Below are 15,539 nucleotides of genomic sequence, written 5' to 3' on the forward strand. Positions count from 1 at the left end.
GAAGGGAAAGGTTTAGAGGGATACAGGCCAAACCCGGGCAAATGGGACTAGCTTTTTGGGCACCTTAGTAGGCATGGACGAGTTGGGCCAAAGGGCCTGTTTCATGCTGTATTACTCTATGACTCTCTGACTGTAAAATGGTGGAAACACTCAACAGGTCAGGCAACATCTGTGGCAAGTGAAACAGAGTTAATGTTTTGTTAGACTTGCTGACTGTTTCCAGCATTTTCTGCCTTTTTTTTATTGCAGAAAACATAAATCCTTTGCAGTTCACTACTTTGTTTTTATTAACCAAGAACCCTGAAGTGTCATGTTCAATGACTTGGTCCCCCTCACAGAGCCAGGCTAATTCCAGCAAGAGAAGAATAGGCCGCTGTCAAAGTTTGACGGATGCCTTGTTCCTAGTAGCAACGGTTAACTTAAGAAGCCGGTGTTCGAGGAGGAGCTGGTTTGGACGAGGTCTGCTGTCGGCGGCAGCAGCGGCTGAGTGAGAGGGTCAGGGCCGGCCGGGAGAGCAGCACAGCCGGGGCTCACTGTAGAATCTGCCCCAGTTTATCCCCCGGCAGTACCGACGCGGGTTGACGAGGAGGAGTCGGCTTTCGTTTCATCACCGTTTATTTCTCCTGCCGCCGGGGGTAAGTGTGTGTACCTTCCTTTGAACATTTCAGCTGGCAGGGACCTGGAGGAAATAAAGCGGCCAGGAGGGAGGGGGAAGCGAGTAGGGGGCACATCCCCAGTGTAATATCTGCACTCCTGTAACTCTTTGAGTGAACTCCTTGTTTATTAACCTTTCCAATTATTTGAAACGTTTATTTTTTTAATCGATTTTTATTTTTTTCCTCATTGTGCATAAATACGCCAGTCGATGTTTTATTTAAATTGTCTGACGACAGGTCCTATTAGCTTTAATTTTTACTGAGCACTTGGAGGAAAGGTTACAAGGATGGGTGAATGATCAGAACACTGGGGTGAGGTGCCCCTCATTGCTTCCAACAGTCGTACTCTCCTGGTTGTAACATAAAATGCATGTGCTACACAGCTGAACATTCAGCTGAAAGATCTGATGGGAGCCCAGGTTTGATGTACTTTTTGAAAGGCAGCATGTTTTACAGTGACCAGCAGCTGAAAACTCGCCAGCTCTCAACTTCGGCACAGCTCCATAACTCCAACTGTGCCTCTCCGATACCCCTGAAGGTTCCTAAACCTCGAGCTCTCAATAACAACTGTTATGTCGAACTTTTAAACATGGAAACGTGATCCAAAGCAGACAAAGACTAAAGTGGAATTTAACCTGGTGTGAGAATTAGATGTGCTTGCATCAGGCATCCTACTTGTACCTTCACAGGTCAGGCGGCATCTATGGAGGGAAATAGTGGGCACCATGAATCAAGGCTTGCCCATCTCACCTGAACTCACCTATCACCTGCTAGCCTGTGCTCCTTCCCCTCCCCCTCCCTTTTTATTCTGACTTGCCCTCTTCCTTTCCGGTCCTGATGAAGGGTCTTGACCCGAAGTGTCAACTGTTTATTTCCCTCCGTGGACGCTGCCTGACCTGCTGAGCTCTTCCAGCATTGTGTGTGTGTGTGTTGCTCCAGATTCCAACATCTGCAGAATCTCTTGTGTCCCATTCGTACCTCGCTGAATTTTCAACTCCCATTTTACTTGCCCTCTGATCTTTCTATATCTACCCGAGTTTTCGCTTGTATTAATCAATCTGCCATCTATCGAGTGCTCTCTCCTCTGTTTCATTGTTCTCTCTGTCTCTTCTGAGGAACTCTGGCTTGCCTCATTTTTTTCCCCCTGCAGGTAATGCCTCTAGACTGTATCTGAATCCTCCCCTCTTTAGTCAGAGGCCAGGATTAGTCACAGATTTCAATTAATCAATTATTATTAGTTTTGTTAATTTGGTTCAAACTGTTAATACGATGATGTAATTTTTGTTCTATTTTCCAGTCCTTAGTTTCTTGAGACAGAAATAATGCTGTCATACTTACCAACCAATCAGCCACATGCTGCCCTCTGATGTCACTCCTTTGTTTCTTCTCAAGCATGGGGAATGCCCTCCTCCTGAGTGAGTGCAGCCTCAGGGCTCGAGCTGCAATCCCCACGACCGGCCCTGCTCCTCTCCTCCTCCCAGTCAGTTCACTCCCCACGGGGGCTCAGTCTTCATTACTGTCCCCACTCCCCTCCTGGTCTAGGTCAGTTTACTCCTCTCGAGTGAGAGCAGCCTCGAGCCTCCAACCCACTATCGTTCTTGCTTCACTTCTACTCCCGGTCAGTTCACTGCCCTTGGCTGAGCCCAAGTCTCGATTCATGGTGCCCACTACCATCGCCACTCCACTCCACTCCACTCCTACTCCCACTCCCAATCAGTTTCCTTCTCTCTGGTAAGTACGGCTCTCCATTCTTGGGCCTTATTATTGACCCCACTCCCTCGTACCCCCAGTCAGTTCATTCTGCTTGATGAGTGCACCCCTCCAAGTATTATTTGGGCTTTTTCCCTTCCTTCCCAAAAAAGTAGACACAACACCCTCCTTTCGTCCTCCAGCCAAAGATCCTACTCTAACTACCTACTGATGACTGAAAAGGTTAGTGAAGTGTTTGCCTTCTCAAAGGAACTGAGATACAAAGGGCTGAAAATACCAAGTTGTAAACTTGAAGGCCTTCAAGGTGGTGTAGTTCATATTCACCAGGATGACATTGGGGCTAAAAGGGTTAAGTTCTGAGCAAATGATTCTTTGAGGGGGTCTCTTTTCACCTGGTCTTAGGAAATTGGGATGATCTAATTGAAACTGTTAAGATGAAGAAGGGAGTTATCCCAGACACAGAGAATCTCCCTAGGCTTGATGAATTCAGGATGTGGGAAGACAGCTTTAAGGTACAAGCTAAATCATCCATTGTTGATATGTAGAAGCAATTCCCTTATAGTCTTACAGAAGCCCCTCTCAAAAAAATCCATGAAGGCTAAGTCACTCAAAAATGGCAGAAGTGAGACTGGCTGATTTTTAATAAGTAAAAACAGAAATTGCTGAAAATACTCAGTAGCACCTGTGGAGGAAGAAACAAAGTGGCTACTGCACATTTGGACCTGCACCTCGCCATAGGTACTGCCTTATTTGAGTATTTTCAGCACCTTTGCCACAGACCCAGGTTCAATCCTGACCTTGGGTGCCACCTGTGTGGATTTTGCACGTTCTCCCTGTGACCACTCCAGTGGCTGCGATTTCCTCCCACATTCCAAAGGTGTATGGGTTGGTAGATTAATTGGCCACTTTAAATTGCCCCTAGTGTGTAGGTGAGTGGTAGAACCTAGGGGGAATCAATGAGAGCAAGAACGAACTGCTGGAGAAACTCAGCACGTCAAGCAGCATCTGTGGAGGCAAAGGGATGGTCGACGTTTCGGGTTGAGACCCTGCATCAGGAGATTGATGAGAAATGTGAGGAGAATAAATAGTGGGATTAATGTAGGACTAGTGTAAGTAGATGCTTGATGGTCAATGTGGAGTCAGTGGGCTGTAAAACCTGCTTCTTCGTTGTATCTCTTAAGACTCTATCTCTAGTTTTGTTGATTTTCATTCACTGACCAATTTAGTTGCACAGAACTAACAAAGGCAACTTGGCTGGGTAGGCAATTAAATGCTGGATGAGGCTTGATGGGCTGAATGGCCTACCACTGTTCCCATATTTCCTTCTTTCTTTTCAAAAACACACAGTGAAAACTCTTAGTCCCAATCACCAAATGAGCTTGTATAATACTAAAGGTAAATTCTATTGCTGCACTGTTGGTCAGGATTGCTTCTGATATTTATAGGATAGCTTTTATGTGTGTGTTAATCTGCCAGCGTGGCTTCTGGCTGCAAATGTTTCTCTTGCAGCTTCCACTAGGAAATGCAACGTTTTAAGTCACATACTTTAGAGGGAGAAATGACAAGGCGGCTGGAGGCAGAGAGGCGCGAATCCAAGCGTGCAGAGACCAGACTCAGGAATGGACTGCATGACTTGGAGGAGGAAAGATTTTATTGTATCAACAGAATGATGAAGGAACAGAGGTGCATCCAGAGAGACCTTATAAGGATAAAGAACGGTAGGTTGCCCTTGTTAAGACGGAGATATCCACACATTGTATGTCCTGAGGTTGGCATTGGGCAGAGACTATTCACTCTGCCTCGTGTCTAGTGACAAAGTCAAGTAACCACATGCCAACTGTCTTACACTTTTCATCTTACAAAGATGTAATACCTCTCTCCCTTAAATCTCCCTGAAAATAAATCTCTGATACATCCTGCATACTTCATGCAACCTCTTTGTTCCATTTCCTGTGCGCTCTACTCTCTCTCAGACTCTGCAGGGTAGGATACAGATGACTCTGTTTCTCTCTCCTCAGATGCTGCCTGACCTGCTGAGTATTTACAGCATTCTCTGCTTTTATTATTGACAAATTGACTCATGGAAACACCATAAGTTTGAAAGCCAGATGATGCTCACATTTAACCACTTCCTCCCCATATAACAATAATGTTTTTAATTTAGATTTTACATGTGTAATTTGGAAATCATAAGTTCAAGAATTTATTTTACAAACTTCAAGTGATTCTAATCAAGCCTTCATAATCACTAATGTCTAAGGTTTGGAAGCCATGTGGGATACCCTCCATGTGGCAACCTGGAGTTCCCCCATTACATCATCTAGCTAACCCCTGAATGATATGCAAGTTATTGCCCCACTGGTCTGAAGTCATTCTAGAGTATCTGATATGGCCTGAATATTGCTACATGGCACTAATAACACTGCTTACTCAGTGGGTGTATCCTTCAGATGATAAGGTAATTAAACAGAAGGAAGGCCAACCAAAATCCCTCTCCAATACACCGTTTAATTGTTTATTCAGTGATTCCGTGACCAGGATTGTGCCAGGCCTTGCTCACAAATGTGTCAACGAGAGCATTCTGATATCAGTTCTCCTGATGAAGGGTCTCGGCCCGAAATGTCGACTGTTTATTTTCCTCCATGGATGCTGTCTGACCTGCTGAGTTCCTCCAATACTTTTTGTGTATTGCTCCAGATTCCAGCATCTGCAGAATTTCTTGTGTCTAAATTTTCATTTTACTTGTTTTAACCCACATTCCCCTTTTCATAATGGATTTTAAAGTAATGTTCTAGACTTACTACTTACTATGTTCCTTTCACGAGGATTACTTCTCAGACACCCTCTTAGCACCTCAAAGTCCCATGACTTAGAATTCTGACCCCAGAAATCAATCTCATGTACCCCTTGTTGCTATACATCCCTCATTGAGTGTCTCCTTTGCATATCCGTACATGGACTGACTAGACCATTTTATGCTTCCTCTGCCTTAAGCCATTTCAGCTATTGTTTTAGTTTATTGTGGTCACTGGCAGGACTGCATTTCTTATGTACAAGAATACCCAAGGCTCTTTCAGCACGATCTGTGGAATGGTTATGATTTCTTGAGCAATAAAACAGACCACTGGAGGAACCCAGTGGGTCAAGCAGCGTCTTTGGAGTTTAGAACATAGAACATAGAATGCTACAGCACAGTACAGGCCCTTCGGCCCACAATGTTGTGCCGACATTTTATCCTGCTCCAAGATCTATCTAACTCTTCCCTCCCACATAGCCCCCTATTTTTCTATCATTCATGTGTCTATCTAAGAGTCTCTTAAATGTCCCTTAAGGTTTAAGTTTAAGGTAGCTGTGGGAGTCAGTGGGTTTGTAGTGAATGTCAGTGGATAGTTTCTCTCTTGTGATGAAGTCAGAGAGATCCAGGAAAAGGAGAGAGGTGTCAAAAATGGCCCGAGTGAATCTGAGGGCAGGCTGGAAGTTAGTAGCGAAAGTTGTGATCATGTCATCTGGTGAGACCGCCCCCCCATGTATTCACAATTCTTTTGATTTTTCCTAGGTAATTCTAAGAAGAAGGCAGTAAGCAGTTTCAGAAGGCTCTGCTCAGATACTACTACTGCAGTCAAAGAAAGCCCTGGCTTCAACAGCAATGTTTTACCCATCAAACCAGCTGCAAAGGATGGAAGATTCATCTTGGTGTCAGAAGGAATCAGGTAGCAAAATATTTACCTGATTTTGTGCTCAACATTTTGAACTTAGGATTCAGTGGTAGCAGAACTTGTTTTTATTTCAAACTTCAGGATCTTTAGGAACTTAGCCGAAGGGATTCTTAAGCCTCCACTTTCCCTTCATCTGATGAGGAAGCTGGGACTAACGTCCCCGCACAGACTGGACAAAGTTGACAATGACAGACTTGGTCCACCATTAGCAGATGTGAGCATGGACCACACTGGGTTCAGATGGCTGCTTCTGCCGGCCGCTTACTGATCACCCACCTGACTCCATGCCTTGATTGAGCCATCTCTCACCCATCTCCTGGACAAAGGCTCGTTCCCAGGTGAAACATCTCCAATGCCCATTCATTATTGCCCCAGGCCTTTGTTACTGACAGTGGCTGTGGTGGTCACACATCTGAAATGGCCACTGCTAACGTCACTCATTAGGGTCTACTATAATTGTTTGGCTGAATTGCTTTTATGAAATCCATGCATTTATTAGCTACTACTTTATCAAATTCCAATTAGTTTTGTCCTGTCCTTTTGTTTTCACATTTTTAGAGTCATAGAATCATACAGAACAGAAAGAGGCCCTTTGGCCCTCCAAGTCCATGCTGACCATCGAACATCCATTCACGCTAATTCTACATTAATCCCACTTTATTTTCCTCTCATTCCCATCAACTTCCCTCAGATTCTACTACTCACCTGCACATTAGAGGCAATTTATAGTGACCTATTAACCCTACACTAATCACATTTTATTAGAGAATTAGAGTTGTAGAGCACAAAAAGGCCCTTCAGCTCACCACGTCTATGCTGACCTTTGTGCCTATCTATACTAAACCCACTTGCCTGCATTAGAGTCATAGAGTCACATTAGCATGGAAACAGGCCCTTTGGTCCAACTGGTCCATGCCAACCAAGGTTCCCATTTGCCCGTGTTTGGCCCATATCCCTCTAAACCTTTTCTATCCATGTATCTGTCCAAATGCCCTTTAAATGTTGTTAATGTACCTGCCTCTACTAGTTCCTCTGGCAGCTTGTTCCATATACCTACCACCCTCTGTGTGAAAAAGTTGCCCCTCAGGTTCCTACTAAATCTTTCCCCTCTCACCGTAAACCTATGCCCTCTAGTTCTTGATTCCCCGACCCTGCGAAAAAGACTCTGCATTCACCCTATCTGTGCCCCTTGTGATTTTATACACCTTTATAAGGTCACCCCTCAATGTCCTACGCTCCAGTGGATAAAGTCCCAACCTGCTCAACCTCTCTCCATAACTCAGTCCCTCGCTTCCCGGCAACATCCTCTTAAATCTCCTCTGCACTCTTTCCAGCTTAACGGCATCTTTCCTATAGCAGGGTTCCATGTCCCTCTGCGTTCTGCTCATTCAAGTACCTGTCCAGGTGCCTCTTAAATGTTGTGACTGTTCCTGCCTCCACCACCTCCTCTGGCAGCTCATTCCAGATACCAATTAATCTTTGTGTGGAAAATTTACCCCTCAGCTCCCCTTTAAACCTCCTCCCTCTCACCGTAAACCTATGCCCTCTAGTTTTAGACGCCCCTACCACTGGGAACCAGACTCGGGCTGTCTGTCCTATCTATGCCCGTTATAATTTTATTTACCTCTATCATGTCACTCCTCAGCTTCCTTCGCTCTGGGGAAAACAGACCCAGCCTATCCAATCTCTCCTTATAACTTGAGGCCTTCAATCCAAGTGACATCCTTGTGGATCTTCTCTGCACCCTCTCTAGCTTAATCACGTCTTTCCTGTAGTGTGGTGACCAGAACTGCTCACATTTCCCCACACTTCCATCAATTCCCCTTGGATTCTACCACTCACCTGCACACCAGGGGCAATTTACAAAGCCCAATTAACCTATCAACTAGCATGGGTTTCCCCACCTTTGTTATTTAGTGGTATGGTGCCTAGATAGTTAATTTAATGGACTAACACTTCAGGGATGTGAGATCAAATCTCACCACGGCAGCCATTAATTTAATAAGTCTAGAATTAGGAATTTAAATTTAGTGATGGTGATCACAAAACTACCAGATTATTGTGATGTATTAACCCTACTGATGTATTAACCTTTATTCTTGCCCAACCTGCCCAATATGTGACTCCAGACCCACAAGATGATGGTTGGCTCTTAATAGTGCTGAACTGACCTGGTAAGCTAATTAATTCATGGAAAATTAGGGGATGAACGTTAATTGCTGACCACGGCAGTGAAGTCCGGAAGAGCAAATAAATAGATATAAAAGAACTTTGTTAGGCTGATTGGTCTGTAGTTGTCAGGTTCATCCATCTTTCCCATCTATAAATTGCCATACTCCAGTCCCCAGAACTATTCTCATATTGCTGAGTATTTTAAAGAATGAATTGAAATAGATATATTTGCAGACACAAAGGGATCAAAGAATATGGGGAGGGAGGGGGTTTATGGTATCGAGATAGGGGAACAACCATGATCATATGGAACGCCTGCTCCCTCTCCTATTTTCTATGTTTCTCGGTTTCTGGCCAAAACCTCTATAGTTTCCAGTTTCAGTAACCTGGGATACATTACATGCAGACCAGTTGACTTTCCTACTTTGAGAATGACCACATTTTATCAATTCTTATCCCATCCAGTTTCACTACCAGCTCTCCTTTTTTTCCTGTAACATTGAATTGTTTTCTCCTCCTGTGCTGATAAGATACAGAGTACTCCTAGGGTACCTTTGCTTTGTCCTTGGCCTCCACTAGTTCTCTTCTTTGATCTCTGATCAATTCTGTCCTGCCTCTAACTACACTCTAACTATATTCTTGCTGTTTGTGTTTATGAAAGTCGATAGATGTGGGTTGTGGGGTAGGCTTCATTTATTCTGCAAACCCACCTACTGTGCCCTAGCCAAGCAATTGCAAACAAAATAATTGCAGTTGCTGCACGTTTCTAGAGGAAAACATACATGCCTGGAATTGTAGTGCTGTCCGATGTGTGTGTTTGATAGGTGGAGTATTGGGGCACCAATGACAACCTACCTTCCCCACCCCATCAAAGCCTCAGTGGCCTCATTTCCACCCAACCAGGACTTTTCACATTTGCTGCCAAACTATTATCAGGATCTCTTATTGCCACTATTGTGATTCCATTTTCAGATTTAATTTGTACTTTCTGTATTCAGGTTGTTTCTTTGAGTTATGAACTTTAATCTTGTCAGGAGCCTCCTTTTCCCATTCTCATTCTAAATTACACACCTTTTATCATTCAAGGAACTTTAGTTTTGGGTGCATTTGATTCACCATCATCACCCCTCCCACAAATCAAACGAGGCACTTCCTCATGACAATATGTAAATATGTGCACTTTGTATCTAATCAACCTTTTTGAAAACCTCCCTTTTTTTGATAATCATTTTGCCTACCAGCCTGAGACAGATCCCTTTCTGACTCCCTGAAGTAAGACTCACCCTGTTAACTTTTCGTACACTGGACTGTTCCTTGTATGTTTCCACAACTTGTTTATGTATTTGTGTATGTGTATATATATCTAGATATAGATATTTATTTATATAGTCAATGTTCCCCAAATGATCTCCAATTGAAACATGCTCCATTTTATTCCCCATAACCATATCTAATATGAGTTCCTTCCTCATGGTAATTCTCCTACATAATTCAGGAATTCCATCCCCTCTTTATCATTTAACTGTTACCACTGAAGTCCTAACCAGGATGATTAAAATTCCCCATTACCATAACTTGTAGGTATATAGAATTACATACAACCTTGCAGAATGTACAGCATACATAGGCAATTCAGCCTAACCAGTCCACGCGTATACTTCTGGTATCATCATTCTAAATCTTTTTTTTCAACCTCTGCAATGTCTCCACATCCTTTTTAGGATAAAGCAACCAGGAACACACAGTACTTCAAGAGTAGTGGGTTTAAGCAAGGTTCAATACATTTTTAATTCTATCCCTCTAGAAGTGAACCCCAATGTTGGCTTTACTTTTTTAAAAATAATTTTATTAAACTGGGTCACTACTTTTCATTCTTGCACCTATCTTTGCAATTTGGCCGCAAATGTTCTTAGCTGTCTTCTTCCCACTGTGGTCTTCTGTACACACTCATCAGTGTAAGAGTTCTTCCATAATTCTCTACTTCTGACCAAACAGAATCTAGCAATTGTGGCATCCCATCCCAGTGCTACAATATTTTCTTTGATTAACACTGCTGTCCCTCTGATCTCTTCCCCTTTCTTTTCTTTCCTGAATGGCATGTAGCCAGGAACATTAGCTTTCTAGTTTCCCCCATTTTTACAACAGGTCCCAGTATTTGCCACTGCATCATAATCCCTCAACAAACTTAATTGTCACGCTGTGAGCCTATCATAGGCCTTCTTGTATCTACTTCCTGTCTGACACAGCACCTTAAGCTCATCTTGAGATAATAAAAGGCACTATATGAATGCAAGTCACACAAAATGCTGGAGGAACTCAGCAGGTCAGGCAGCATCTATGGAGGGAAATAAACAGTCGACGTTTCGGGTCGAGAAAATATCAACTGTTTATTTCCCCCCACTGATGCTGCCTGACCTGCAGAGTTCCTCCAGCATCTTGTGTGTGTTGCTCCGGACTCCAGCATCTGCACAACCTCTTGTGTCTCTATATAAATGCAAGTCCCTGCTTCTTTTACGCTAATCTCCTCCAATATAATTCCAAGATATTTGCATTTTTAATCACCTGTCTATAGGTTCCTGCTTAAATGGAACCTAGAACTTTTAGATTTTCAGTGTATTTTTCCACACAATCTAGATCTGCTCCCAATTTCCTCACCCATGCTTAATGCTTTTTCATTCCATTTCACTCTCTGGTGGTTTTACAGTAAATGTATTATCCACCGTTCCTTGGCGCATTTTCCTAATTATTCAATCCCCTCCTCCTTCGTTTCTCCTGCTCCACTTTTCTCAGCGGTTGTATTTTATTCCTCCCTTTAATTAATTTATTTTTTAAGCTTGTTTTTCTCGATAGATGTGGGTAGTTTGTACGTTCTCCCGTGTCTGCGTGGGTTTCCTCTGGGTGCTCCGGTTTCCTCCCACATTGCAAAGACGTACGGGTAGGTTAATTGGGTTTAAAATGGGCGGCGCGGACTCGTTGGGCCGGAAAGGCCTGTTACCATGCTGTAAATAAAATTTAATTTAAAAATTTAATTTGATTTAAACCCCAGCTGCTCTGAATCTCCATTGCTCTAGCCAAGCAATTGCAAACAAAATAATTGCAGTTGCTCCATGTTTCTGGAGGAAAACATGCATGCCTAGAATTGTAGTGCTGCCTGATGTGTGTGTTTGACAGGTGGAGTATTGGAGCACCAATGACAACCTACCTTCCCCACCCCACCAAAGCCTCAGTGGCCTCATTTCCAACCGATCAGGACTTTTCATCATCATGGATGTGCTGCCTGATACTCTTTTCAGAGTGAGGGTGTAGGAGGGGTGGGGAGAATTGGCCGAATCAGACCCATGCTCTGGACAGAAGTTTGCGGGGACGGGCAGAGGATCCCAGATCGGAATGTTGGAGCTGGCTGGTAGTGGGAGATGTGCAATGTTTGGATAGGTTAGTGGGAGGGTGTAGTGGTCGTATTTGGATTATGTCCTCCTGATTGAAGGGGGTTGGTTATAGCAACACCAGCATTGTTTTTTAATATTGGGGGTGGTTTAGGGGCACTAGATTGGGGAGAGGTTGCAACTTGGAATTTGGGTGATTGTGAAAATAGGGGGCAGGTAGTGATGGGGGACGTTAATGCAGTATAGGAGGGAGGATGAGGATGAGTGCCCAAAGATGAAAGTATATTATTAAGGGTAAGTTTCCCAGTCCCAGTACTGTGCTGGGTAGGTCACATTGTGCTGGGAGTACCCCAACGTCAGTCACTCCTAAGCAACATAATCCAAGTTACCCCGAAATGCTCCAGGCAAAATAAATGTGGTTGCTGCATGTTTCTTGAGAAAAACAAAAACATTTAGAATTGAAATATTATTGAAGGTGGGCACAAAGTATCTCATGGACAGAAATGTCTGTAATCAGTCATTATAGTGCTTCCCTCTGGGGTGAAAACGATATCTAATTCAACAATACTGAATGAAAACACAGCATTGCAACTGAATTTCAGGGCAAAAATTTTCTCCCAAAAGGCCTGATGGATCTTGGCAGTCACTTTGTTAGCTATCTTGGATGGCAGAAACCCACGAGGCTTCAGGAATTTCATTTTGTATCCCAGAAAATTTGAAAACATGCTTAACAGGAAAAGTATGAATAAAGCTTCTTCAAACCAACAACTTTTTTGATGTTAAAAAAAATGTCGGTTGAGCAGCATCTGTGGAGGCAAAGGGAAACTTTACGTTTAGGGTTGAGACCTTGCATCAGATGCTGCTTGACCGCTGAGTTCCACCAGCTGTTTGTTTTTTGGTCTAGATTCCAGCATCTGCAGGCTCTTGTATCTCAACTTTATTTTATGTACTTCTCATAAGGCAGGCACGGTAGTGTAGCAGTTAATATAATGCTATTACAGCACCAGCAACCCAGGTTCAATTCCAGCTGCTGTCTGTAAGGAGTTTGTACATTCTTCCCATGTGTCTGCGTGAGTTTCCTCCGGGTGCTCCGGTTTCCTCCCACATTCCAAAGACGTACGGGTTAGGAAGTTGTGGGCATGCTATGTTGGCGCTGGAAGCATGGTGACACTTGTGGGCTGCCCCCAGAACACTCTACGCAAAAGATGTATTTCACTTTGTGTTTGGATGTACATGTGACTAATAAAGATATCTTATCTAACCAATATTTCCAGTTGACGCCTTTCAGCCCATCAAGCCCTATGCTATCTTTTTCTCATTCACTCACCCCAGCAGGAGCAAATTGAAGATCCTCTCATAGGGCATCATATGACTGATCTTTTCAGATGCTGATCAAGCAGTACTAAGGTACCATGTTTGTATTGGCACAAGCAAGAAAAGGAAAGTGTCACCTGGTATTTGGAAATCAGGATCTTGACCTAACAGATAAAGATGTCTTAGTGCAAATGTATAGAACTGCATCAGGAGTATTGTGTACAGTTTGATCTCCTCCCCCAAAGAAGGGATATACTTTCCATAGAGAGAGGAGAGGAAAGATTCACTAGTTCCAGAGATTGGGGTGGGGGAAGTGGGGTCAGATGCTGTCTGAAGGAAAATTGAGTGGACTAGGACTGTATTCTCTCAAGTTTAGAAAAGTGAGGAGAGATCACATTGAAACTTAGAAAATTCTTACAGCGTTCGACGGGCCAGATGCAGAGAGGAGGTTTCCCCTGGCTGAGGACACTAAGACCAGGGGTCTCAGTCTCAGAATAAGGGAAAGGCCATTTAGGACTGAGATGAAGAGAAATTTCTTCACCCAGAATGTGGTGAATCTTTGGAATTCTTTGGCTTGCAATGCAGTAGGGACTTATCCATTGGGTTCATTCAAAATAAACATTGTTAGATTTAAGGATGTTAAAGGAATCAAGGAAAATGGGGATAGGGCAGGATGGTACTGAGGTGAATGATTAGTCATGATCCTAATGAATGATAGAGCAGGCTCGAAGGGCGGGATGGCCTACTCCTGCTTCTCCTCCTTACAGCTTTCTTTTACAATTCTAGGGTGCAGGACTACTCCCCAGCAAAAGCTGGCAGGATTGTGATGCCAGCCAGCGTCTCTCGCGCTCTGCAGACACAGATCGACGATTTCCTCAATGGATTCAGTGGTAGACAGGACAAGGCTGATGAGCACGCGGGAGCAGAAGAGATCCAAGCCCCAACGCCACCCAAGCCGAACGCAGAAGCACTGATCAGCAGCGCCAACCCGTCGGTCTTGAAACACTTCGTAAGCAAGATGTCCGGGAAGCTGGCTGTCTCGGTCACAGCCAATGGAAGGGGAAACCAAGCAGCACAGGAAACGGGCAACAGCAAGACAAGTAACGATGCTGCTTCCAGCCATTCAAACCCAAAGCAAGTCAAACCCAGGCAGTCTGCCAGCAGCCCGCAACCGCTGCCCTTCCAGGAGAGCTCCCATGACGATTCTGAGTTTTACGCGCCGGACGGGTTGCCCAGAACCATGCACACCATGCCCAGTTTCCACGAGGCCTTTGCAGAAGCGAGGAAAGCACGGTACATTAGACACCGAAGCAAAACCGACGATGAGAAGGAACTGTCGATCAGCGAAATCTTTAGGAAGTGCAGTGGGCCCATCCAAAGCGTCACAACGAAGGAGGTGGAAGCTGCCAAGGGCAACAGCTCCATGGGAAAAAATTCAAATTAAAAAACAAATTGCAGAATCTCACTGAAAAATTAAAGAAAACAGTTGCCACACTTATTACATCCACCTTGGGTAATATTTGCCCCAGATGAGTTTGGTTTTGATCCCAATGGTTGTGCCAGGGCAATGCCTCTGATGCCCTCTGACATTGATCCCAGCAGAGTTTGTGGGGTCAGTGGGAGGTCACCTACCTTGGGGCAGGCAGACGCACTTCACGCTCATGTTTGCCCCACTCAGTGGAAAGTGACCCATGCTCTCCCCTCAACCCCAGGATTGATCAATTCAACCCCACCAAAAGGCTAGTGACCAAGGGAAAAAAATAGTTGTGTGGCCTGGACTAAGCATGGCCCCTTGGAGGGCCTGGTGTCTCACAGCTCAGAGGGTGTATAAGTCACCTCTTCATTGCCAGGTCCCTAACTAAGTCCTGGCTTCAGAGTTCCCGCCCCAAGCTCATGATACCTGTTGTTAATAAATATCTAACTTTCTCATCCTTAAACCAAATCTCCAAGTATCCTGGTTTTCTCCTGCTCTTTACAGACAAAAACATTCATCTGACTTTGATTTTTCTCCAGCCAAGCTCTAGCATTTAGATTATATCCCCCATCTTTGACTCCTGTGCAGAGGAAAAAGGTACATGGTTTCAACCCTATCAGAACTTTTTACCATTTTAAACAACTACTCAGAAAACCCCTCTTGTACTTAAGTGAGAATACAAGCTCAGCTTCATGTAACCATACTTGCTAAAGAAACAGATGTGGCTTGTATGTTTCTTGACTAAACCACATGGAAGCCATTATTACATTCAGCGAGTCAGTATAACCCAGTGTCATTCCGCTCTGTACCCTGTTCAAGGCCAGCATATCTTCCTTGGGTATGTTGCCCAAACCTTCAACCCTTTTCAGGTCGGGAGGAAGGATTCCTAGTTGCCTGAATGCATGTAAATGTGTTTTTAAAAAAAACTACAGGAGTAACTAAGCACAAATCAGTGCACAAAGACATTAAGATCCTGGTGCACACTTGACACTAACTCTGGTTTTCTCACTGTGTGTCACAACCCCACAGACGGAGGCTGGTTGCTGGAATATTATATCAGCTTTAGGCTTACCTACCAGCCAGCCAGTTAGGCTCAATGTTTCTTTAATGAAAA

The 15,539-nt window shown here is 44.0% G+C and overlaps 1 protein-coding gene across 1 annotated transcript; it reads left to right on the forward strand.

The window, feature by feature from the left end:
- The first annotated feature begins 515 nt into the window (after positions 1-515).
- On the forward strand, positions 516-14,400 carry LOC127568824 (uncharacterized). Its single transcript, XM_052013019.1, has 3 exons — positions 516-635; positions 5,923-6,076; positions 13,738-14,400. The coding sequence occupies exon 3, from the start codon at positions 13,778-13,780 to the stop codon at positions 14,393-14,395; it is 618 nt and encodes a 205-aa protein (XP_051868979.1). The 5' UTR covers positions 516-635; positions 5,923-6,076; positions 13,738-13,777; the 3' UTR covers positions 14,396-14,400.
- Positions 14,401-15,539: the final 1,139 nt, after the last annotated feature.

This window comes from Pristis pectinata, chromosome 3, assembly GCF_009764475.1.
Source record: "Pristis pectinata isolate sPriPec2 chromosome 3, sPriPec2.1.pri, whole genome shotgun sequence".
Lineage (NCBI taxonomy): Eukaryota > Metazoa > Chordata > Chondrichthyes > Rhinopristiformes > Pristidae > Pristis > Pristis pectinata.

Excerpts from the sequence above, each read along its gene's own strand:
- LOC127568824 (XM_052013019.1), top strand. The coding sequence starts at position 13,778 with ATGCCAGCCAGCGTCTCTCGCGCTCTGCAGACACAGATCGACGATTTC.